Source organism: Astyanax mexicanus, chromosome 15 (genome assembly GCF_023375975.1).
Source record: "Astyanax mexicanus isolate ESR-SI-001 chromosome 15, AstMex3_surface, whole genome shotgun sequence".
Lineage (NCBI taxonomy): Eukaryota > Metazoa > Chordata > Actinopteri > Characiformes > Acestrorhamphidae > Astyanax > Astyanax mexicanus.
In genome coordinates, this window is record NC_064422.1 from 31,829,077 (window position 1) to 31,854,723 (window position 25,647).

The window sequence follows — 25,647 nt, forward strand, 5'->3', positions numbered from 1 at the left end:
AGATAGCACTCTGAGAGGAGATTTATGTCACTCCACCAGAGGGGCCTAACCGTTTTCAGGTGGATTTGACCTAGTTTCTGAATCATTAATCATCATTATTTACGTTTAACACGTTAGTCAGAGGAAGAGTAGACATACACACAGCTAAGCACCTGTAGAGTGTCTGCCTGTAAAACTTAGTTTCCCCAAACAGGGAAATACAGGTCACTACAGAAAGCCAGACCACAAGCCAATCTGCACATACTAAGTCGCTTTTATTAATACAGAACTGCATGCTACAGAGACTGTACAGCATAAACATTTATTCATTACAAAAACATGGTTTGGGAACCATTTCAAATAATGGAAAACAAACAAAAAAATAAAGCAAAAATAAAATAAAATTAAGCAAAAAAAAAAAAAAAAAAAAAAAAAAAAATCTAAGAGCGTAAAACAGAACAGGAACATCACAGCCGTTAAGGAAACATTCAAACTATTCATCATTAGCATCTTAATAAACCAGAGAAGAAATCGACGGCTTACAGTCGCGTCATGTCAACTACAATGGCACCGAATGGATGATTCTCTTGTAGCTTTTTTACAGCTTCTTGCAACATCAACATGCCTATTTTTTCTATCTACCTATATGTAGTAGTGTACTTAAAAGTGGCAGTTTGTGTATTTTTTTGTTATTTAATAGTTTTTTTTATGAACCTCCTAATATACATAATTTGGCCCTTGAGGGTTTATACAGTATGACGTCCGTCTTTTTATTAAGTTTAAATTTTAATATTTGACAATCTGCTACCAAACACATTTGTTATAGCAACATTTATACTACATACATAGCAATCTATGTAACGTCACAGCAAAGTATGTTTGAAAAAGAAAAAACAAACAATTGACAACAAAAACCTACAGCGTAATAAGAGGGGGAGTGAAAATTATCACAAATTTTGGCACGGAAAATCTGTACACAATTCTACAGTCCGGTGGAGATGAGACTGTGCAATAAAAAAGACGGGCTTTAGACGAGATCCAACTACTAAAGACATGGTACCCACTGTCCCCGTTTCAAGTTTTCTTTTCTTCTATTGTAAAATGGCTTATAGATATGTTTCTAGAAATGAAGTTGTGCATACATCTGTTTTGGAGAATCTACACTGTTTTGGTGGAATTCTGGTCTTTAGCAAAACAAACGTATGTGAAAACAAAAAAAAAACAATTTTTAACTTCAAAACCTCCTTGTAAAAATGGATCATTTATATATATATTTATATAAGTTGCTTACATAAAAAAAAGATTTGTACAATGTATTAAGACAAAGAAAATATTTTAAAAAGGGACGACATACAGGATACAACAAGCAATCTCTAAAGCAATAAATACTACTGGTCCTAGCGTTGTGACATTTTGTATTGAATACCCCAATCCCAGACCCCCACCCCATCTCAAAACAGTTCCTCCAAGTGAGTCTAGCCAACCCAACCCACCTCAACCCCACTCCCAAGGTAAACAACGACAAAAATAAAAAATAAAATAGACAACGCAATGGAACAATGCATATTAACACAGTAACCCCCCCCCCCCCAATATTTCTGTACATTTAAACAAGAACAAGTAACATCACAATTAAAGTTGTTCCTCGGTTGGAGAAGTGTCTCCACGGTCTTCGTGCCCTCCGTTTTGAACAGGTGTAAAATGATTGGTTCGCAAGCTCGTATTTAATACAAATAATGAAGTAGAACCAACTCTTTTTAAGAAAAGGGCTCACTGAATCCTCACTTAACCTACTTTTATATCTGTCTTTTTAACACGTCTATGTTGAACTACAAAACAATTATGGATTTATCTGTTGTACAGTTGAACACTAAAATAAAAAAGCAACAAAAACAAATCTTAAAAATTTTGGCAGATTCACAAAGCCATACTCTACAACTCATTGTACTTTATCAATATTATAATTATAATAATTTCTTTAATTTTAGATAATGACAGGTCAAATATTGACCAATGAACTTTGATAAAAGAATTAACTAATTTCCAAAGCCATATGGCACAGAAACAGAAATAGGAAAAAGAGAACCAAAAAAAAAAAAAACAAAATACAAAGGCAGCAGACAGACAAGAGGAGTTGAAAGCTGGTAAAGCAAAGCTAGTCTAGCCTAGTCTATTGACTTGGTTACGAGCGAAAGTGGTTGTGTGGGGGCAGAGCTGGGCAGCAGAGAATGGGAATGACACGCTGATGCAGGCCGAGAAGAGGCGGAGCCTGAGGGGCGAGATGACGACGACACGTCTGAAGGGTCCAAGGAGCCATTGTGGGCGGAGCCGGGCGTTTTGCCTGCCCCTGAGTTGTCCAGCTGAGCTAAGGGCACCGGCATGGTGAGGTGTTGGTGTGGGTGGTGTGAGGACGAGACCAGGGGGGCCGGTTTCATAGTCAGTGATAGAGGTTGCATTTGTTCAGTCTGTAGTTTGGACTCTTTCAAGGGCGGAGAGGTGGAGACCATGGAGGGGGAGGATGGGGGGGACTCTAGTAAGCTTCCATCTGAAGAAGGAGGACTGGCACAGCTGCCTTCACCTTGAATGTAGCGAATGCACTTCTTTTTTCTCCTGCGAACAGAGAGCAGCCTTGTTTTAAACTCCTACATAATCTCAGCAGTGTGTTTTCTAACTTGCCGCTAGGCTTGTTCTGCCAGAGCCTTAGCACCCATTTAAATGCACGTTTCCAGCACCACCACAAGTTCTGCATATATGTATGTGTCCACTGGCAATATTCAGGGTGTAAAATTGAACATTTACACACATCGATTTGTAACCTTGGGTAGGCTAGTGCATCTAATTGGATGCTATTGCTTTCGGAGAACGCCAATACAAGAGCACCTGAGCACTTTTCGCTCGCTGCCACTGACTCCCTCTCACCTTCCATTCCATTACAGTACATGCACAGGAGAAAGGGGAGGACAATTCGGAGAGACAGAGAGATGAACAGACACACAGATGCCAGACGAGGAGACTACGAGAGGAAGATGAGGAGAAAAGTAATGACGAGAGGGGAGTGAGGGGAACCGCCTCTGAGGCTCAGAGGGACACAACCAAAGAGGTGAGCACTACATCTGCCTTTTGTTTTCTCTTAGCGAGAACACAGAACGAGCTCGAAACAAAAGAACTCCACCTCGGTGCGGCAAACCGCAAGGGAACCCATCCGGTTTACACATCAGCTTGAATTATTACACTCCTCTCTTTTGCTTCCCTTTTTCATGTCTCTTTCCTTGCTTTTTTCTGCATGTTCCTTGGGGGGGAGTTCAGATGGAGAGGTAAGAGGTTAGAGGAGATGCGCTACTCTCAGCCTGCCCCTAAGACATGTGTGTGAGCGCTGTGCACAGAGGTCGCCGCGCCATGTTTGCATTTCTGCTCGGGTCAGGACCCTCCCTCGTCTGCTACGCCTACGGCCAGCCATCCCAGCCAGCCACACGGGCAAAAGCTCACCAAGCGCCAAGCCAGTACGCCGAGAGGGGCGGGAGAGGGAGCGCAAGACGGAGAGTGAGATATTGAGTGAGTGTGAAAGAGTGAGAGAGCCAGAGAGAAGTAGAAAGTGAGAGATTTTCCTGTCTCCAAGGTGACTGGATACATACCCTGTTTGGAATTGGGAGGGGAGAAAAAGAAAGAGAGGGATGGGGGGGGGGAAGACCGAAAGCCTCAGTGTACCTTGCCCTAGCCTGACCTGACCACCCCCCCCCCCCAAACACACACCCATTCACCCTAAATAAATAAATAAAATAAAATTACAAAAAAAAAATCTCTCTATCTTGCCTAAAGGCTAAGTTAAGCTATTCAGGACTCAGCAGCTAGAGGAAAAACAAACAGTTGATAAGAGAGAGAGGAGGAAGACGAAAGACAAGAGGAAATAGAGCGATGCAATGATGGAGTTCAGTGGAAAAAACTGTAAGCCTTTTTTAAAAGAAAGGTTTGATCAAAAATAAATCCTATTCAAATCCAGGTAAGGATTGTTTCCTAAGTTATACCCCTGCCTGGTCTTATGCAGATATAGGTTTGAGACAAAAGTGCAAGAGAGAGAGAGAGGCAGAGGGACAAGGACAGAGATACAGAGACTGTCTGGAGAAGGTGGGGGGGAGGGGGGGGACATTTAACAGGCACAGGGGTGAAAGAGTAAGAGAGAAATGGACAGAGCTGAAGAACGAGGCAGACATCTTAGTCAAAACACATCTACAGACCCTGTGTAGGCAAAGGGCATGCAGAACTGAAGACATTCATGAAGCGCTACAGAGTTGTGAAGAAGAACAATGATAATCAAATGTGGATGAACTGACAAGTCAAAAGAAAAGGACATACAGGATATGGCAATAGCGGAGCTCAACAGTAGCAATAGTAGTAGTGGAGCTTTGAAGAGTTTTTCAATCAATTAAAAAACCGGTCCACTATGTAGCGGTCTGAAGCACTCTGTGCATAGCCCACACACACCATAGAACATCTCTGGCTAGTGCTGCGCTAACTGCCTGTCAAAAGGCAGCAAATAAGGTAATATCCATGTTTTAAGATCCCTATTGATTCTAAGTATCTTCCCGTGTTCTTTATTGATTTTTGTGTCTCCAGGGGAATTACACCAGATGCATCTTTCAGGAAACAGAGCCGAGTGGGGTCTTTTAACCTCTCAGCTCCCTAAATAAGGGCACAATTACCACTGCTTCTCCCTGGTGCATCCGAAAACATGCAGGTTGTTCCTATTTTCCGTGTAGCTTCATTGAGCACTGTGCAAGGACACATTCAGTCTAGGCTATCCAGCTTATTGCAGAGCATAGTCAGATAGTGACTCTGGTTTGTGTCTTCTGAACCAATGGATTGTAAGCAAGGTGGGTTTTAAAGAAAGGGAAATGGGCTAGACATAGCATACAGAAGTGTAACATAACAGGACAAGACAATGTTTGGCATCTGTGATGAGGGTAGGGAGGTGGAGAGATTGACAAGCGTGACACAGAGAAGGGTATTACTTAGCAGAAACAAATACCTACCATCAACATATTCCCAATTCAAAGACTGCTTGTGTTAGAACAGAAAGACAAGAGGTTGGGGCTGAATAAAGGGTTATCAGAAAGGGAGGGGGAGGGGAAGTGAGAAGTGAGTGCAAGAGCCTACATTTCAGCAAAGTTCACATAGAAGCCCAATCAAGACTGGTTTGACAGTAGATATTTACTGAAGGGCAGAAAATGGATGATTTAAGGAAAGTCAATGGACGTAACTGAAACAGTAGATTTAGGGTGTGTTTATACTTGTAGTATACTTGGTCAAGACCTAGCAGGAAAACTATACAATTTTACTTTTTAGTCCTGGTTTGTTTTATGTTAATACTGACATATTTTCAATAGAACCGAAATGAGGGGGAAAAGTTTATGTATAAAGCAAAAGATAGAAGGCTGCCTGTAGGGGCTTGAGTTTTGAGACACTGTAGTGTGGTGGTTTGTTTGAGACACAGCCCTGCTAAACTAAAGCATCAGGCAGAAGTTGTTTTATGCGCAACCATCTTATTACCTTACATCCAGCAACTGATTTATTTAGATGCATTTGGACTGTTATGTTCATATTGCAAAGAAACCACATCATGAGTTCAGGTGGCCTCGGTCCACTTGTTTTGTGCCACATGAGTTTAAAAGACAGTGTTTACACTAACTCTAATGAAGCTAAAAGCAATATTTAATCTAAACAAAACTAACCAGTATAAACACACCCTCAATTCGTATGTGCAACTAAGCTTTTAGTCTGGGAAAAATTTGTCAGAAACTAAGTGAACAGGCTGCAAATTCCAGCCTAGATACACAGATATCAGTGGCCTCATCAAAATCACAGTAAATCAGTAACTAAACCATTTTCTGCCCTAAGACTGCTTCTCTATTGCAGCATGAGATATTTCAGTAAGTGAAAGACAGATAAGATACGGAATCAACCATTTTTAACAGACAGGCAAGGTGAAGTAAAAAAAAAAAAAACGTAAATTAAAAAAGGCTCATGTGATTGAAAGAAGGAAACACATTTGGTGGTGAAAGTGCCAAGAAGAGGAAGAAATTAATCTTCGTCTTCACTGAACCAATTAGTTTATGATCTATATCCTCCCAAGAGTGGCACTGGGAATATACCTGCAGGGTTTGCACCATAAAACCAGTTGGTCAAGCCCGAACAAGGCACGACACTTCTTAGGGGTATTTGCATCTGTTAGCCAAAAAAGGTAGATACACAAACACAAGAAGGGAAAGGAAAACAAAAGAGAAAGACAAAAATGGACATGTCATTTGGACAAACAAGGCATGTAACTAGAGCGACCGTTACAGCTGTGGACACTGGCATTACCTCCCTGACACTTACCGGCGGATGCCAATCCCAACCCTCTCTCAGCCACTTCCCCTTCAAATTGAATACTTTTTTTTTTCGTACTGAGAGATACCAACATGAGAAACACACACACATACGTGCACACGCACACACACTGTGACACAACTGATTGTGGCCAGATCCAGTCTGGTCTGTGAAAAACCTGATACAGTCTCAGATTCGTTCCTGAGTCATGCCTGCGACTGACTGCATGCACTCTCCCCACTCAGACAGACGTACACACACAAAGCGCACTCATACTGCAGCACATCTGCTTGCAGCTGTATGAAGCATTCATTCCTTATGTGGCAGAAGCAGCTGATTGGTAGAGGAAGGGGTGGCATGGGGAGAGAGAGGTTGAAAGAGCAAGAAGAGAGCAAAGGGAGGAAGTGCCAGTGTAAAAAGTTCCCCAGCTGTCACCTGCTCTAGCGTACCTGCCAGCACACACCAGATACACACCTGCACGGGCCACACCAGTTATTCTGCTGATCGAGCCCAAAGCGTGCACGACACTTCTTAGGGGCACTCAGGTCTGACCCGGTGAAGTAGGAGGAAGCCAGCGGAAGGAAGGAGAGAAACGGGAAGAAAAAAAGGTGTAGAGAGAGGAAACCAGTGAATCTAAACATCACTCAGAATTAGGCCATTTCATAATTGTTTCCCCCACAGACAGGCTCAAATTACATCATTTAATTGTGCAGTATTGCTTTACAGTAAGGGCTGCCATTTACTGTTAGTTAAAAAAACTATCACCAAAATATTATTAATAATAGAGATAAATAATACTAATACTAATAAAGAAAAGGCCAAACCACAAGCAAACAGGTGTAGAATTGAAATCAAACCAAAAGAAGAGCACGCATACAGGCAGAAAATTCTGAATAAGTCTTGCAGAAATTCAAAAATAAGTAATTGTAAAAGACATCTGAGAATCAAGGCAAACATAAGGGACAATAAGCATAAAAGTGAATGCTTGCTTGTTAAAAGGCAGAGCAGCAGATATAGTTACAAGTCTGCTATCTGCATAAGGCCTGCCATTAGCTCTTGTAGCAGTTCTACATTACAGGAGGGGAGGAATGGAAGCAGCAAAAGCAGATTTAGAAGCAAGTGCTTGATTAGTTGCAGCTAGTGAAATAATTACAAAGATGGTTATAAAGCCAGAGACTGCGTTAAACTTATCTGCTTAGGCCTGCGTTCATCCACCTCTCACGCCAGTCCATGAGAAGGTCAAGGGGCAGGGAGGTTGGTGGCAGAGGTCGTGAGTGGGGGCTGAAGGCAGGCCCGAAGCTTTAAGTCTGGTCCCATGCTGGGGAGTGAGCAGCTACTGAAGCCAGTAGATTAAGGAGGTTTACCCTGATAACATCTCTGGTTTATTTTTTTTACTTTTCAAAGATTTACTTTGGAACAGTCTTTGCTATAAATATTCTGCAAATATTCTAAACTAGTGTTTGCCAAATGGGAGAGCTTTACCAATATAGGACTCTTCACTTTAATGCATCTTTAAGAGAACTTTCACAATATATATGATATGATATAATAATAACCAAAATAAACATAACAATAACTGAATACACATTCCTTTTAGGAGCAAAATAAAGTGAAAGTAGGAGCAAATCATAATTATGCTTAAAAATTTTGTTGTGAAAAAAGGCCAAATTAATATAGGTGAAATTAAAGACTAACATAAGAAAAAAAACTTATAAATAGCATTATAAATATATATGGATGAAATAAATGTTACATGTATACTGTGTACTGCACAAACATGTGGAAATCAATGTGGCATAAACTAAAAAGAGGGGGAAGAAAAAAGCAAGTTAGTAATTTAAGACTTAAAATGACATTAGCACCTGTAATCGGAGGGAGTGAAAGGCAAGGATTTGGAAAATATTCTCTGTGTTCTGAAACAAAAAAAGAACAGATAGAGAGGCCTTCAAAAGCGATTCCATGATGGAAAAAGATCGTAAATACAATCATTACTGCGCATTTCTCCTTCACAATATCTCACAATATAGATAGACTCATAATATATAGAATATTATGTAAAGATCAGTGTAAAGAAGAATGTCAAAATGCATGAAATAAAAGAACCTGCAAACCTCCTTAATTTGAAGATGTGGGTGATTTGCAAACAATCATTATTGTTTTTTTTTTTTGGTTTTTTTAAGTATTAGTTTTTTTTTTTAAGTATTAGTTTTTTTTTGTTGTTGGAATGATATCTAATTCTAAAAGCATGCAGCAGGCACAGCCCAAAGTTACAACACCACACAGCAAGACAAACACTCCACTGGCATGACACAGGCAATGGCAACACGGTCAGCAGCATGATTAACTCGCACACATTCTCAAAACACACATCTCACAGTATGCTAAATGCTGGAGGGATGGGGTAGGTTTGTGGGGGTACTGGCCCGGAAGGGACCATGAGGGACTAGGAGGGAGGGGAGCGGCTGGGGTGTTGGGGATATTTGGGAGGGGCAGGGAGGAGGTAGGTCATGCATATTCAATGTTATTAGTGCTCGACATAGGGCTGGGGTGGGGGATAACAAGCAGTCTAACGTGTAAATATTGCATTGGGTAGCATAACTATATACAAAATGAGGCAGGCACAAAAAAGGGATGAAGAGGAGAAAAAAAAAGACAGACTTTTATCTTTGAGATGTCACCCTTGTGACAGATGATGGATCTGCTCTAATATGAGACATAATTGCAGCTCACTTACCATTGCCCTCTGCTTGCTGCTTTTCCCTTTTTCTCTTCTTCTTTTTCCCCTGTTGGTTAGCCGCCAAAAAAAAAGAAAGACAGGAACCTTAGTTATTATATTGCAGAAAAGGGCTGAGACATGAAATGAACAAGAGAGACCCGTGTTTTTCACTCATTTATTTATTCATGCTGGAGCCTGAAGGATTGAACTGCCACTGCAGGCCAGAGCTCAACTTTCCCTTTTCTCTCTCTCTTGCTATTCTTCTCTCTGTTTTTCTGTTTATTCCTTTGTTTCGAGCTGCTCCTTAGTTTTCCCCTCTGTTGTGAAACAATTTAAGGCTCTTGAGGTTTCTTTGAAAGAGTGTGATTACTGCAGGGAGAGTTGAGAAAGGATGAGCATGCTACTCTCGGATGCTTGCTTCTCAGCATGTCTTGTATCTCGAGGAATATATATATATATAAATGTATTACATATCGCTTTCCTTATGGCTTGAGTTCTGTTACTGGACACACTAATGACCTCTGACTAGGTCAAGCTGCTCTTCCTGAACATGTATTATAGAATTATCCTTCTGAGGCTGAAATTAATTGACCTAAAACTGCTCTTTTTCACTGGTCTTTCCTTTTCGCCTTGGAAGTCAGCAGACAGCAGTAGGAATGACAGTTTGGGGCGGAGGGCGATTTGTATGGCGTTCGGGGCGAGCTTGAGGATCTGTCTAGGCCACAAAACGGTGTGGTCATTCTCCATTGGGGGTGTCTCAGCGGTGGAGAGAGACGTTCTCTTTCATCAGAGCTGTGGGGCGTTTAGGCCCTGCGGTTATTTAATTACTCTGATCTGAGCTTGTCTTTCTTTTTTTAGGTGAAGCAGTGGAATACTAATGAAAGCAGCTCAGAACCTCACTGCAGAACAAGGCTGAGTATAGATAGATAGCAGATCAGACCAAACACTGCTGCTGCGGAGAGACGCTCACCAGCACCTGCCCTCACACTGCCCTACATCTTCGCTGTAAGAGAAGGTGAATCTGTGTTTTGAAAAGGGGGTGGGGAAGTAGGTAAATGTGGGTTTCGAATCTACCAGAATCTACCCAAATCTGGGTAGTTTTTAGATTATTACTTAGATTTAAAAAGCTTTAGTATTAGCGTATATATAAAACAAAACTTTGTATCATGCCATCTTTAGTCTACATTGCCAAAGCAAATGTAAAACAATGCACTAAAGGAACGAAATAGAAGACACATGCTCATTTACTTTTTTTTTTTTTGTCACCCAACATCGCATCTCAAGCTTCCAACTCTCTAGCTCATCCCACAAGTACCAAATGGAGCAACAACATTCCAAAGAACACAGTTCCACTTCTACAAAAGTCAATGATGGGGGCTTTATAGCCCTCTATATTCTTCTATTCTATTGGCAACAGCAGGAAGTGGACAAGCTGTGTGTGCATTTACACATCTGTCTGAAAAGTCAGCAGGATAACCTGAGGAGAGAAATGAGCGTTACATGTTGAAAACTTAAAAACTTACATAGTTGTCACGTGCTGACCAGCCAGGGTAGAGCTGCATGTGTAGCTGTCGTTCTTTCCTGGCCAGCTCGTAGTATTTAGCCTGCTCCTCTCGAGACAATGCATGCCACTGGATCAAAAACCACACAATACAAACAGGAAAAAAGGAAAAAGAAGTACAGTTAATAAATGAATACAGTGGGTTTATGTATATTTATCAAAGACTTCAGTGCTTTTAGTACAGGCTGTTTTCACTACCAGTTTAATGACATCTCACTTACACATGATGGCATCACTGAGCAGCATTACATCTGAGCATTATATAAGGAGGAATTTCTATGGGAGCTATGATCTAAAATTAAGCTATGGTAAATTCTCAGTACTTCACTATATCACATGCTGTGTTTTTAATTTAAACATGTCTCAGACATAGCTAAGTCTTTGTGTGCATGTGCATGTGTTTGTGCAACCCGCGGCACCTCACCCTTCGGCCTAGGATTTGATTGATAGCTGCGCTCTCTTTCAGCGTGCATTCTGCCACCACTTTGGCCCTCATCTCTTTCATATACAGCATGAATGCATTGAGGGGCTTCTTTATGTGTGGCTTCTTCTTCTCATCCTCCTTTTTCTGGTCCTGATGTTTTCTGTTAGGGAGGAATGGAGATTGAAGCATGTCACTGAAGTGAGCGCATCTTGGACTGAGAAACAAGTCAGTTTGAGGTGTGTGTGTGTGTGAGAGAGAGAGAGAGAGAGAGAGAGAGAGAGAGAGAGAGAGAGAGAGAGAGAGAGAGAGAGAGAAAGTAAAGCTATGGACTCACGAGCTGTTGAGCGTGCTAATGTCACTGTGAGAGGACTCCTGCTTGACATTGGGTGTGACGATGGCAGGGTGAGGGATCCCCGTGGTGTGCAAACTGTGGTGAGGGGGCACCATGTGGGGAGGGAATCTGGAGGAGAGAAGACTGTGTAAATCGTCAGAGTGGACACGGGTGAAATGGGGGTGGAAACATATCACACATACACGCAAAAATACAATACATTTTTAAGGGTACATTAAATGTCACCAGTAATCTGAACAATTTAAAATTTAAGTGAAATAATTTAAGCTGTGTTCTAAAATCTAGGATGTCATTTTGGAAAGGTGGGTGACAGGATTATTTTTTTTACAACTATCATAAACTGCAGCATGCTTGTAACAATTTCAAGCAAAAATATCATTATCAACAGTGTAGTCATTAGAGTAAATAAACAATCATTTTTTTTGTCTGGAAGTCTGATTTCCATTACAATTAACATCAACAATTCTGCACAATACATTTCTATAGAGTGAAGCATTTTACATCAAACTGCTTTTGCAGACTGTGGTAACATTTCATTAGTTGGTTATGCAGAAATTTTCAAGTTGACTTGAAAAAAGGGCTCTGTGGATGACAAACGTTCCCATTTTGAAACAGACATTCTGAATATCACTTTACATTTCTCTGATATTTACCATTTCTTTGCTTGTTGATTCAGAATAATGTTTGGTTCAGAGCTGGTGTGGGCATTCTCCTTACTCTCCATCTCCTGCTACATACTGAATTAATAAAACCAATTTCCCATGGCTATACTGATTGAGAAGATTATCTTTAATAAGATCTTAAAGACACATCACACTGTCTCCCAACACAAAGTAATTAGCCTGAAGAAAGCCTGGATAAATTTCTGATAGGGTGGCATGCAGCTGAATATTTGTGTGCGCACGTATGTGTGTTTTCGCATACACATAGCTAGAAATAGGAGTGGAACATGATGAAAAAAAGAGAAGGAATATAACAAAAAAAAGAAAGAGAAAGAAAGAGGAGGAAAAAAACAGCTCATTATCCTGCTGAGTCTGGCTGCATGGCTTGGAGCCAGAATATAATGATGAGCATAAACTCACAAGGAACAACTAGTTTCTGTTGCAGGCACTCTCTGGGGACTGTGTTTTTCCCCCAGTCTCTCCTCTCCACTCCTCTCTCCTCCCTTCATCCCTGACACATTTGTGTTTGCGCCATGTCATGTGCCCACCCGCCTCTACTGAAGGGACCTGTGCAATAGCTCCAGCTCTGCAGCCCCCCCCCCCTCTTTCCTGCCTTTACCCCCCAAACCCCTCCTTCCTTGCATACTTGTTAAATTTTCCTCTGTTCCACTGTCCAATTTTCCCCCCTCTCGCTCTCTTCCTGACTGTCCCAGCAGCCCCTGATCCTACACTCCCCACCCCCCTCCACTAAACCCCCATCCTCTCTTCCTCCCTGTGCCGCTACCATAGCGAGGCCCAGGTTATGGTTTAAACAAGACGGCCATCTCTTTGAAGCAATGGGCATCATCCAGCTCATCAGCACTGAACAGAGACTGCCACCAATTTAGCCCTAGAGAGAGAGAGAGCCCCTGCAGGCGCAGACGTCTCAATCTTCTACCGCACCAGCCGTGTGTCAGCGAGTGCCATTTAATTGCCGATTGGAACTGTGGCCCCCATGCCTGTTTAATGTATAATGACCCTGCTGGTGTTACTCCCACCACCATGTCCCCCCCCCCCCCCCCCTAAGAAAAAGAGGGCTTCGGAGTGTAGGTGCAGATGGAGGAACATATCAAAGGGCGGGCACGGGTAGGGGGGCAGGGGCCCTACACTTCTTTCCTTTGCCACTCGGGACGGGTGATGGACTCGCTCGTCTTTCACCCCATTATCAAAATAATGTAGCTCATTTGCTGGATCCAAGTCCACTCTGCTCTCCTCCTCCAATGTATATTTCAGGTGGTGCGCTGGTTGGAGTCTGGGTGCAGAGAGGGGTGTTACATGAGCCCTGCGTGCTAAGGCCCTGCATACTAAACTCTACAGCCCAGCTTACATGCAGTTCTTACGGCTTACGGCAGGGGAGCCCAGGCACAAACGGCTGGATGGCTACCGTCCAGGAGGTAAGAGCTAATTCTGAACACAGAGATCATAAATACGCACTCTGTCTTTCATTTCTGTCTCGTTTTTTCTTTCTTCCTTTTTTCTCTTTTATTTTTCTTTTGCCCTTCTTTCCCTAGCTCTATTCTCTATTGTATTTTTCTTTCGTTTCGTTTTAAATTTCTCTGTCCCTTTTCTTTCTTTTTTCTCTAATTGCTTTTCTGTTTTCCTTCCCCTTCTCTCTCTTTTCTCTCCTTCCCCCTTCTCTCGTTTTCTCTCCTAACCTTCTGACACAGAGGAAAAAAAAACACAATTAATGAAGACTTCTCCCAGTGTTCATTATTTTTCCAAGAGGCAGGTGACAGTGCAGCGGTCTGATGCGTGTATGTGTGTGCGTGCGTACACGCTACAGTTTTTGACACAAACATGCTAAAGCACCTTCCCTGCATGCAGACAGGAGACCACCACCTATTAATCTATGCTAATTCAATTACAGATTATCAAAACACATTAGCTTTTCTCCAGCCCAGCTCCAATCCCCCTAGCCCCCATTCAACAGATTCAATTAGGCAGGACTGGAAATAGGATGATCACAATATAAAGGGCTCATTAGGGGGGAATTAGCTGTCACTTAAGCCCAGGTCCACTGGAGGCTGGTGCAGAAGCAGCAGCAGCAGCGTCTGCAGGCCCAAGCAGACACCTGGGTGTGGAGCTAGCAGAGCTTAGCCAGCCCCAGCAGGCCTCTGGAGCCATGCGCCTGCTGCTGCTACACGTAACACATGCCAGGTGGAGTACCACTGGTAAGGGGCAGCTGTACTGGCATCACAGTTTTTGTTTTATGTAATATTTTGTAGTGTTATGCTGTATTGCTATTTCAGTGCTGTTATGTTATTTTAAAGCATTTCTATTGCCATATTCCAATTATGCCAAAACAGCAAAAATAGATATACAAGGTTTTTACATGGCAGCACTGATTTCCTTCTCCTAAACTTTAGATTTAGGCTAATGTTTAGTACGATGGTTAGCAATAAGGTCAGTATTATATTTTCACCTTTTAGTTGAGGTTAAAGTTAAGATTGAGGCTTTAAGTTAAAGTTAGGCTCTAGATTCTGAGTTAAGCATAAGGTTAGGCTCTAGGCTTTGTAGTTGTATTTGTAGTTCGGGTTTGGATTAGGATTTGGGTTAAGACTTGGGGTAGGATGATCTGGGACTTTTTGATAATTAATCAAAACCCATAATCAGAATCTTTAAATCAACTTTATCTTGCCCATGTGGGATCTATATTTTTTTATTGCGTCCCACACTGTATGTAGCCAAAAAAAAGAGGTTGCAGAACATGGAAGACAGTACTGTTAAAGCTGGTAATGGGTTTTTGGTCAGCTGTTGGAAGATATTTCAGTATAGTTATTTTATACACAGCAACCTTGGGTCAGGCTTTATGTGAGTTTTAAACACAATCACACATAGACCCGCTCTACTCCTTTCTTTTGCTCCCTTGCTCGTACTTATCCATTAATATCCTGTGGCTCTGCAGGACCAGCCCTCCTAAGTTGCCTTTCCAATCACATTGCAATTAAATAGAAGTTTGTGGCTGTCTAGAGTGGTGCTTCTATAAACTAAAGGCCAGGCCTGACTCTTTCTCCCTCTGCTTTTAAATTTCTCTTTTCACCACCACTACCACTGAGCTAAGCTGAGGGTGAGATGCTGCAGGACTGAGGAGTGGGTGGCGGGAGCCGCCACATGGAATGTTTTGCGTTTTCCAGCAACTCTTTTGTTTTTGAAAGACATTAAAAACAACAAACCATAAGGAGATTTGTCATCCACAGTTAACCCCTCCTGCTTCACACAACACAAGCAGCTACGAACCCCCAGGGAGCATTCACAGCGACAGGAAAAACAAACATGCTCTTTTTCTTTCGCTCTGTTTCAGACAGATGTACACATAGTCCTACAAATGCTCTCTTGGGTGCATTTGTGTCCAGATCTCCACTTTAGCTGGACTCTAAAGGCCTCCACAAAGCTCACTCAGGGTCCAAAAAAAAAACACCAGCCCCACAGCCTTTAGTGCTCAGCAATGGATTCATTTACTTATTTATTGTGCAGCACTATCAAAAAAGCAAAAAAAATTATATATATATATATATATATATATATATATATATATATATATATATATATATATATATATATATATATTTAATATATATATATATTAAAAAAAAATAGAAGACACTGTACAGTCCTATCTCATCCTACTCCACCCATTCAGCAGTGGTAAATGCTCATCAGGGGCCTCATTATAAAATGATAACAATAATTAATATTTGAATAGAGAGCTGAGCACTGGGGACGGCCTTTTTGAACGCTGAGGCATGAGCGGTCTCTCCTTAAGGGAAAGTTTATGGTGCCGTATCTGTTTTTGACGTGCCCCCTTACTCACACTAGTATTCTCCCCATGTGCACTGTCCCAAGGCGCAACTCACCTTGACATGGATGCGTTGACAGTGAGGGCAGTCGGGTAGGGGTGTCTAAAACCTCCCGTTGTGATTGGGTAAACTGGTTGACCTTGCCTGGGAAAAGAAGAAAGGGATGGAGGTAAAGGAAGGGATGAAATAAAACACGCACCTCTCACTCTCCATGCAGGCGGCTTTATTCTCATTTGATCAGAACAAAAATCTAGGGGATTGCAGAGCGGCGATCAAAGGGAAGCAAACTCCGAACAATTTGAATGCCACAAATCTGATAGGAATGGCTAATTAAATTTCATAACCCCGTGCTTGGTGTCGATGGAGCCCCCTCTCCCTGAGCTGGAACTAGGTGTTTTGTTGTGATAATTAAAGAAGAAGCGCCGGGCCCTTTAATGGAGCCATCACGCTAATTGAGGTCTACACATCCAAAGACAAACAATAATGAATGTAAATTTATACCAAAATAAAGTGCAGGGAATCAAAGGGCCGCGGCTGTGCTCGGGGCCTCTCTCGGTATTTAGATCGCGGTGAGAAAACATTAAATTAACAGAGCTTAATTTGTAGCCTTTTGTCATATTAACAAGTGTTGACAAGAGTTACCAGGGGAGAGCCCCCATGTGGAATTGTGGGTAAAATACTGGCAATCACAGTTCATTACTCTAATTGGACAATACAGAGACATGCAAAATAGCATTTGCCACAAAGAAGCAACTTAGGGTTTAGGGGAGGAAGAAAAGCCACAGTGCATTGCTGTGGGCCCCAGAGGTGCATTACTTGAATGTATAAACTACATAGTGTGGCACAGCTTGGCTTTTTAGATTACAGTGGCCAAGAACAAGCCTAACCAACAAAAATATTGATTTATGAAATAGCTTTTCATTGTTTGTAAAGCTTTATATACTGTATATTCTGACTATGAAAAAAACAAGGTAATATCCAAGTCTTATGTTACTAATATATTACAATACTGCTGTTTCGAATAAAAACATTCAATTTAATAAGACATGTACACAAGACAAAAGAAGAAGGAAAAAATGGTTGTGCTTACTGTGGTACTAACCATCCTAGCGGATGGGGGATCTGGCCAACAGTGCCAGGCGATAGAGGGTAGTAGGGAGATATATCTGGAGGATGTGGAGGCCTCGGGATTCCTGCAACCACAGAGAATTTCAAAGAAAAAGAGAGGGTCATTTGTAAAGGAAAAAACGTACACAATTCGTCCACTTCTGTCCTGCCAGTAGAAAATCCCATTATGAAGTTTGACTGCTGAAAGCCTGCTTTGTGCAAGGTACGACTGAATGGAGAGTCAACATCACAGAGAGGTAGGCAGAGAGAAAGAGAGAGGGGGGCGGGGGGGCGGACTGTGCTCGCATGTAGCCTGCTATAGAACACGTTTTGATCAAAGCTTGTGAAGCCAGCCACAAAGTAGCACACACAGATGAGGAAGAGGGGGATAACGGTACCCTGTCACATTCGTCTGCTGAATCACAGGGTTAATTGTGTGATAATTGAGGTTTAGAAATGAACACCACCTTCTCCACTGTACTGCGAGAGAGACGCTTAAAGATTAGCACTGGAATTCAGGCCAAAGGCTGGACAGGGCTCAAGAGTTTTTAGTCACTGGGCCATGAATTCAGGTTATCCTCCTTAAACAGCAGCAAGTTCACCCCATGTTCCAAAACACTCAGAGTTACGATAAGTAATGCAGCATGCTCATGCATACACCGATCAGCCATAACATTAAGACCACTGACAGATGCAATGAAAAACACTTATTTTCTTCATCTACAGTGGCATTTGTCAGTGGGTGGGATTTACAGTATTTGGCAGCAATTGAACAGCATAAGAATTTGAGTGACATTGACAAGGGCCAAATTATGATGGGCACGCCATGAGAAGGTTTTATGGTATGCAGCAAAAGTGGTCTAAGAAATGAACTACTTGTGACAGAGATTCATTGAGGTGAATTATTGAGGTCCTACCTCAAAACTTAATCTTAAGGTCAGTGTTGGTCTTTATTTCATATACCATAGAATGAGTTTAGAGGCCTTGAGTGGACTATGCCTCAAATGATAAGATCGGTATTATGCAGGTTGTGTTAATGGTATGGCTGATCAATGTATATAAACTCTACAAATCTAAGCATCTGTCTGATGCCCATACCTTCTAATAACATGTTATTTACATGTGTATGTATAGTAAGCCTAAACAACACATGTGGCCCAAGTGTTGTACACTGCCATATGTTTCCTTCACACAGAACAACAGCTGGAACAACAGCTAACTTCCTCTAGTTAAACCTGTCTAGCTGCACATCAGCTAGGAGTGTGTTAAAATAACGATAATCATTATTTTCACTGCATAACGTCTCAAGTACTTCCAAATGATACAAAATCAATTAAAATATATGTTACTTTCTGGAGAAAGTCATCCTGCTTATTGAGCTAAGTGACCACAGAGTGAATCCAACCTGCAAAGGCCTATTTCTATCTCATAACAAAATTATGACATGCACCACAAACTTCTGCCTGACATAGACAATAAACCCACCAAAATTCCATTACTTTAAAAGAAATCCACTCAGCTTTCAGAAGGGCCTATGATAAGATCTAAAAGCTGAATTTTCATAATAAATAAATAAATAAATAACAAATGTCTCCTAAATTCACCTGTTAAATCTCTTAAATCTGAGCCTAAAATCAGTAACACTCAGATTTGTGCATGCTTTAAATCGAAGCAGTGAGAAAAAACTTCAGAAGCACTACAGCGCAGCCACTACAAGCAGAGGTCTTAATATAGCTCATTAATTAATTACATTCTAAACTCAATTAAGCAGCCCCATTAAGCACCACATTAAGCAGTCTCTGAATCCTTATTGGCCCTTTGTGATGATCATCATAAGAGCAATGTTATCCCAAACATAGCGGAAAGAGTTGTGTTCGGCTCCATAAACACTGAGCTTTGTGCAGCAGCACATAACAGAAATAAATGCTGTTAGCGTTTTGTGCTGGAGATTTAATGCGTACATACAGTGGCATAAAAACGATTTATTTTCTTTTTTTGCTTTTTTGTTATACTGATATTTGATATTGACAAAGATAACACCTTTTAAATGGTAATTTTATTTATTAAAGCAAAAAAAAATATTCAAACCAATCTAGCCCTGTATAACTTGGTTGTGCCACCCTTGGCGGCAACAACTGCAATCAAGCTTTACCGATAACTGCTAATGAGGCTTTCACATCTCTGTGTAGGAATTTTATTCCACTCTTCTTTACAGAATTGTTGTAATTCAGCCACATTGAAGGGTTTTTGAGCATGAACTTCCTGCTTAAATCATGACACAGCATCTTAATCAGACTTTGACTAGGTCACTTCAAAACATTCATTGTGGTTTTCTTTTAAGCCATTTAGAGGTGGACTTGTTTGTGTGCATTGGATCATTGTTCTGCTACAGAACCCAAGTACAGCTGAGCTTGAGGTCACGAACAGATGGCCAGACATTCTCCTTTAGGATTGTCTGGTAAACAGCAAAATTCCTGGTTTCATCTATTACAGCAAGTTGTTCAAGCCCTGAGGCAGGAAAACAGCCCCAAACAATTTTTTTTTCCTAATTTAGCTATGCCGATTATCCCACCAGCTCACCTGCTCAGCTGTACTCCCCCTATCACTACTAATGTGCTTGGAGGAAAGCACAGCGATACATCAGCTCACAGATGTCTTGTGCTGACCAAATCTGTGATATATTGTGATATATTTCTGGATTTAGCTTAGCTGTTTGTTAACCGATCTCCTGATCATAGTAGCAGCACCTTAGTCTGCTGGAGCACTTGGAGCGAATGATCTCACCACATAATATTTTGTAGTCTGAAAGAAGAACAGCATAAACTGTGTGTGTGTGATGAACTCCAGCATACTGTGAACACAAATGGTTGGCTTGTATTGCTTTTTTGTGAAAGCCATGTGATCAAATCGACAGATTTGTTGTACCTTTTAATTTATATTCAGAATTAGCTTAAAAATGCACAGGTGTGAGTAAAGTGTGCCCACTTTTTCTGTCCACCCTACATACAGTGTTAGTATGTATGAATACATCAGTGCAAGAATCACGAGATAGCTGTATATAATTTGATCATGAAGTGTTACCTAAGGGGATGGCTTGTGAATGACCACACCTGAGGATGAACACTGGCCAACATGCAAATGGCAAGGTGATCTGAATTATTGGAGTTTGAGCAACTGGCAGAATTACATCCACTTTAATACACAACACACCCCACAGGACAGTGCTGTGATGGGTCTCCTACCTGTTTTGGGGTCCACGTCTGTCTGTAGGTGTGGAGGGGGGTTCCCAGGCGTGAAGTGTTCATTGCTGTAGGTGATCAGAGGCGTAAGCGGGTGCACATGGTGAGGGTGCTGTACCACGGGGACCTTATTAGACTGGAGACAGAGAGAGGGTGAGAGAGGAGAGAAAGAAAAAAATATATAGTTAATATATTAACTATATTAATTATAGTTAAGAAACAGACACCAGGTGCCTACACTTAAACCACACATTTGTCAAGATCCCACAAAACGCTGTGCTATCAAATTATCAAACTCTTCGCCTCCAACCGCAGACCTGCTCTCAGAACGATGTGGTTTGTAATTAAAAACACTTGCGCCGAGGTGCCGTGCCACAGGACAGAGATCGAAACTGTCATCTGATACTAGGAACAGCCCTCACGGCTGCGGGTTACACTATACACCCCTCTTACCCCCTGACTGGGCCCAAAGCTATCATCACAAGCACAATCACAGAAACCACCTAATAAACAAAATGGCAGGCAATCCAAAAACACTTCAGCAGCAGCAACCCACAGCCTCCTGCCTCTCAGTCTTTCTCTTTTTCTGTGTATCTCTCTGCCCCCTTTTCTCCCTCCCTCTCACCCTCCCTATATGCCTTACACCCTCTCCTCTTGCTCCTGGGCCTGGTTTTTGGGGTGGGTTTGCATTATAAAACCAGGGGAGGGGAGGTTGAGAAAATCTATTTCTGCGTCATGGCCAAATTGGTTTTAGCTATGTAATCTGCTCTTTGTGCTCCTAAGTGGCACAGGCCCCGTTTTCAATTACCCAAGATTACAGCTGAGCGGAGGGGTGCTGAAGCATAGCCTGGCATTAGTGGATTCCCAGCACACGCTACCTAACCAGATTATGGCCCTGCTGTAGATTAGAACAGGCCCCACAGTGGCCCCCGGTCGTGGATTACAGTCTGCCTCCATTTCACCAACAATCCTTTTATTCAGAATGCCTTAGATAACGTGTGGTGGAGCTAAGCCTAGCTGACTAGTAGGAGAATGCCTGCAGCAGCAGTATGGCAGTATGGGGTATTCAGTGTTCTGGTTTAGTCCACAGTTAAGTGATATATTTCTGTATTTAGTTAAACAGTTGTTAAGAATGTCTGCCTTCCCAGTTTTAAGTATGAATGCGTGATTGGAATTCCCCAAGATATGAATCGTCCATTGGCTGAAATCAGCCAATTTACAACTTTTCCAACTGTGTTAGTGGAATTCAAGGAGGACCATTAGGATGCTGCTAGTACACCAGCAATAAAATATTGTCCTCTTTTCCATTACAGGCCTAAATGGCCATTGTGTTTCTCTCAAGTGCACCTCAGGTACCTGTTACACCGGTCACAGTTTATTTTTCTGTTTGCTGTGTTGCTACGTTAGGACCACACTTGTCTCATAATAATTAGAGTTAGCATGTGAAGCAAGACAGCAAAAAGAGCCACATTGTCTTCTAAAAATACTTTCTCCACCATTGTTTCAAAGACCTCGGACCTTGCAATACAAAAATGATGCAAATGTGGAATTAAAAAAATAATGCTATTGTTAGCTAAACATGCTAAGAAAACTGAGCTTAGTGTTCTGTGTCAAACCATATCCATGTGGAAAAGCAACTGGAATGATTACTCTCCTTGCTCAAAACTGTTTAGCCTTAAAGTGGAACAGAGGCCATTAAATTATGCTTGATTCAAAAGATTCATGTAAACATGCAGCTGATTTCTGTTTAAGGAGTTTTTAAAGTAGTTTTTACCCAAAAACAAAAGAACAAATTAGGTTCTTATTCCCTTTATAAAATTACAGTCTAATTTCTGACTTCTCCTAAATGTAAAGCATAACTTTTTTATGGTTATCTGTTTACTTACTTATTTAAAGGCAAAAACACTATTTACATTAGAAGCAGAGAAACGTCTTCAATACAAAGAGAAGAAGAGGAAAGCTCCAGGTCAGACAAGAAATCTGGTCATTGGGGTCTCATATAAACTAGCCATTTAGACCAGATCCGACCGGATCAAATGTATCAATTTGAATTCTTAATGAATAAGTTTAAGAAAAAAATCATGAACATCATACCACTCTTGAATTTGAGTGATTACCTTTTTACTTGTAGCAAACAGGATAGTCAGTAATTTTTTTTAATCATTTAGACACATATCCAAAGAGAGATGTCCCACATAAAGCAAAGCAAAATTAAAGGGTATATTTAGCTGAAATATAGTACAGACAGCTGTGAGATATTTAACATGTTCTTTTAGTTTGCGCCCTGAATTAACAAATCTGCTAACAGCTGAAGAATTCAAGCTTGATAAAATAGTGCTTTTAGAGTGTGATTAGGATCTTTCACACTGTTCTTTTACATGTCTAAAAAGCTGGCACACACTTGGACATTCACTAAGTACGCTTCTGCTGACCTGCCCTTAGTCACTCTTGGCATTCAAAAGTTTGATTGACAGCAGTGTGTCTGCTGTAGAGGGTTCAAGGAGACTGCCAGAGCCAGTAGAGACCCGCCAGTTTCTCTTTTTACAACATGCCCAATCAAGCAGGCCGCAATGACACACATAGTAAAGCCTGGTACAGTGGGCTGTCACAAAGTACTTTGGAAAAAAAAAAAACACACACACGAAACAATGATGGTGAACATTTGTACAGGCTTTGTGAAAGCAGACACAAGCCATCCTTTTGTCAGGGCTAATCTATCTGAGTCACTCCCCCTACGTTTAAAGTGGAAGAGACGAGCCCCTGCATGTCCAAGGTTGACTGCTGCCTGGTTCGGTCTGGGCGGTTAAAGCATTCACCCAGGACCCCTCAGCCAGAAAGAGAGAGCAAAAGAATGGGGGGTGCAGAAAGAGAGAGAGAGAGAGTGAGCGCAAGAGAAAAAGGGGCCACAGGGGGGTTCCTCTCCGCCATATTCCCAATGAAAGATTAATGAACTGAGCAGAGCTGCTGGGAGAAAGAAAAGGGCTCTGGGGACTCATTCAGGGCCCCTGAACACAACCACGGCTGGAGAGAGAGTTAGCACGAGAGACGGGACAAGGGGTGGTGTGGTTGAAAGAAAAAGTGAAGCAGAGGTTGAAGAAAGAGAACCAGAGAGAAAGAGTCAGGGAACGGAGAGGCAACTCGTTAAAGCTGGAATTGGGGAAGGGGGCTAGTTAAGAAAAAAATCTAATCAGGAAAAGGGATGGGGTGATGACAGCTGCCAAACACAGTTGACGAGTTTGCCATTGAGGCAGCGGCAGCAGCAATGTCCCCGTTCGCCCGCCAGCCACCCTTAGTCCCCCCCCCCCCCTCACCCCCCACCCCCCCCTCCGTACCACACGCTAGCCCCCATAACCTCCCCCTTCCGTAATGATGTGAAAGAATGTTGTCAATTCTCTCTGCGCTGAAAGGCTTTAGTAGCCATTTAAATGAGTTCTTTTGTCCAGAGCCTCTCCATTGAGGGACAGTTCCAAATGGCCGTCCACTGCGGCCACATTCACCCAGAGACAAGCCAAATGATTTACATCACAGTCACTGTGGGCCTAACAGGCCCTCTTTCAAACACCCCACAGCCGCGCAAATAATAAGCAGCCATTCCGTTTATCTGCCTTCTGGGCAGCGCGGCATGTGAGCACCGCTCGCTACAGTAGCGCTCGCTTCGACAGTGCCGGACAGATTAGCAAGATGCTGAAAAGATGAGCAGAATGGAAGTAACTGGAAAAGGGGTGGAATTACACTTACATTTACTTAAAAGAAAACTCTGGGTGAGGCCTAAGTAGAGTTACAGTTGTGTAAGTGTATCAATGTTTCATTCAGAATATAGCTTGTATGTAAAGTATTGGTTATGGTTAATTGGTTAATTTACATTATCTTTGGATATGCTTGAAATTTAGCTAAAAATAAACCTAAAACAAATATATCAAATTGTAAATATTCAAGTGTTTATTTCAGTGCTAATTCTTTTGTTTTATTCAGCATCTGTTCTCAACATTTTCACACAAACAGAAATAACTTAGCAAATGGATAATCGCTTCTCTCATAATATACAATCACTTCCTCTAAACATTCTCTTCTCAAAGTGCTTTTCAACTCCATTAAGCCTGAGTCTTCAGAAAATCCCCACTTTAAACATGCCACTATTGACCCCTTAGCCATTGTATGATGGCTTCAGACTGCTCCACAAGACATGGCTAATTGTCTCTAGAGTTAGGGGGGAGTAAGGAAGACCACCTACACATGCAGCACTGGCTACTGCTGGACACAAACAACACAGCCTTCCTACAATCCTATTTCTAAACAACACACTGGCATTGTAGAGATCCAGCAACACACACACACAACCAGGGCCATTCACACATAGACACAATGCACAAAATAACAAAAGAAAGGAAATACATAGGTGTCTATTATGTCTCCTACTGTTCATACTAAATAGATACAAGCAAAATGAGACAACTGTTTTTGACAGTTAGCATCAAGCAATTCAAAATAAAAATCCTGGCATACATTCATTTAGCCATTTATATATGTAACAAACATCTTAAATTAAGAAGAAATTGCACAAAAATGCAAAAAAAAAAACTGTGAGAAAAAGCTATTTTTTTTAAAGAGGAAAAAAAAATCCAGACTGACTTTTTACTATGTGTGTGTCAATAATCATATCTGACACTTGTGTAAGAATGTGCGAGAGTGCTTGGACCCCTTTCTGCTGAGCCTTGCCAAACCAATGCGATTGACAGTTTATGCTTGGGGTCATGACCCCTAGTGGTGGTCTTACAAAAGGCCTGGCTGCTATAATGGAGTGTGTGTGGAGAGGCCTGTTTGTCACACTGGCTTCACTGCTGCATCTGTCAAGCCCTGTCCCTCACTCTCTCGCGTGCAAACCCTTACAGCCATAAAATGGAGAGAGATCTATTATGAAAAGAAAAGACAAAGTAAACAAATAACTGACCTGTAAAATTTGGATATTAAATTTTTTGGTACCCTCAAAAAAACACAATATCAACATCCAGCTAAAGCTAAAGAAAGGCTTGGCTGAGCAGAGGCAGATTAGACACAGCCTGGAGGTCTAAGGTGGTTGGAAGTACTGGGGGGGGTGTATGTGGGAGAGGGGTTTGATTGGACTGCCACTGAGATTTTAGAGGGACAGACAGAGACTCGGACAAAGCCGAATAGCTGAGAAAAGCTGTTGGCCTTGCGTTTCCGCTCAGTGGCACCTTGCAATTTAAGGCCTAAATGTAAAGGTGGTGACCTTGTGGGCCCCAGGGGCCTGAGAGCTTCTTCCTGTTTTATGTCATGATATGATGAGTTGTCAGTACGGCCTGCGGGCCTTAATGAGCTGTGGTGAGGTTGCAGTTGGGGTTTGGGGGTGGGAGGGGTTTTATGTGTGTGTGTGTGTTTGGGGGAGGGGG

The 25,647-nt window shown here is 41.8% G+C and overlaps 1 protein-coding gene across 32 annotated transcripts in view; it reads right to left on the bottom strand.

Annotated features, from left to right (window-relative positions):
• Nucleotides 1-235: 235 nt before the first annotated feature.
• Nucleotides 236-25,647, bottom strand: part of tcf7l2 (transcription factor 7 like 2) — a 104,790-nt gene continuing 79,378 nt past the window's right edge. For 4 of the 32 annotated variants that reach the window (XM_007259216.4, XM_022668939.2, XM_007259222.4 and 1 more), the window contains 10 exons: nucleotides 20,243-20,375; nucleotides 16,984-17,086; nucleotides 15,951-16,037; nucleotides 11,378-11,503; nucleotides 11,044-11,203; nucleotides 10,582-10,689; nucleotides 9,077-9,125; nucleotides 8,205-8,255; nucleotides 6,817-6,889; nucleotides 236-2,589 (listed from right to left, as the gene is read on the bottom strand). In XM_007259216.4, the coding sequence (XP_007259278.1) occupies nucleotides 2,145-2,589; nucleotides 6,817-6,889; nucleotides 8,205-8,255; nucleotides 9,077-9,125; nucleotides 10,582-10,689; nucleotides 11,044-11,203; nucleotides 11,378-11,503; nucleotides 15,951-16,037; nucleotides 16,984-17,086; nucleotides 20,243-20,375 (1,335 nt within the window). In that variant the 3' untranslated portion in view covers nucleotides 236-2,144. Of the gene's footprint in view, nucleotides 2,590-5,005; nucleotides 5,068-6,125; nucleotides 6,199-6,816; nucleotides 6,890-8,204; nucleotides 8,256-9,076; nucleotides 9,140-10,580; nucleotides 10,690-11,043; nucleotides 11,204-11,377; nucleotides 11,519-15,950; nucleotides 16,038-16,983; nucleotides 17,087-20,242; nucleotides 20,376-25,647 lie in introns of those variants that run through there. The other 28 variants (XM_049464327.1, XM_049464333.1, XM_049464332.1 and 25 more) reach the window with 21 other exon arrangements.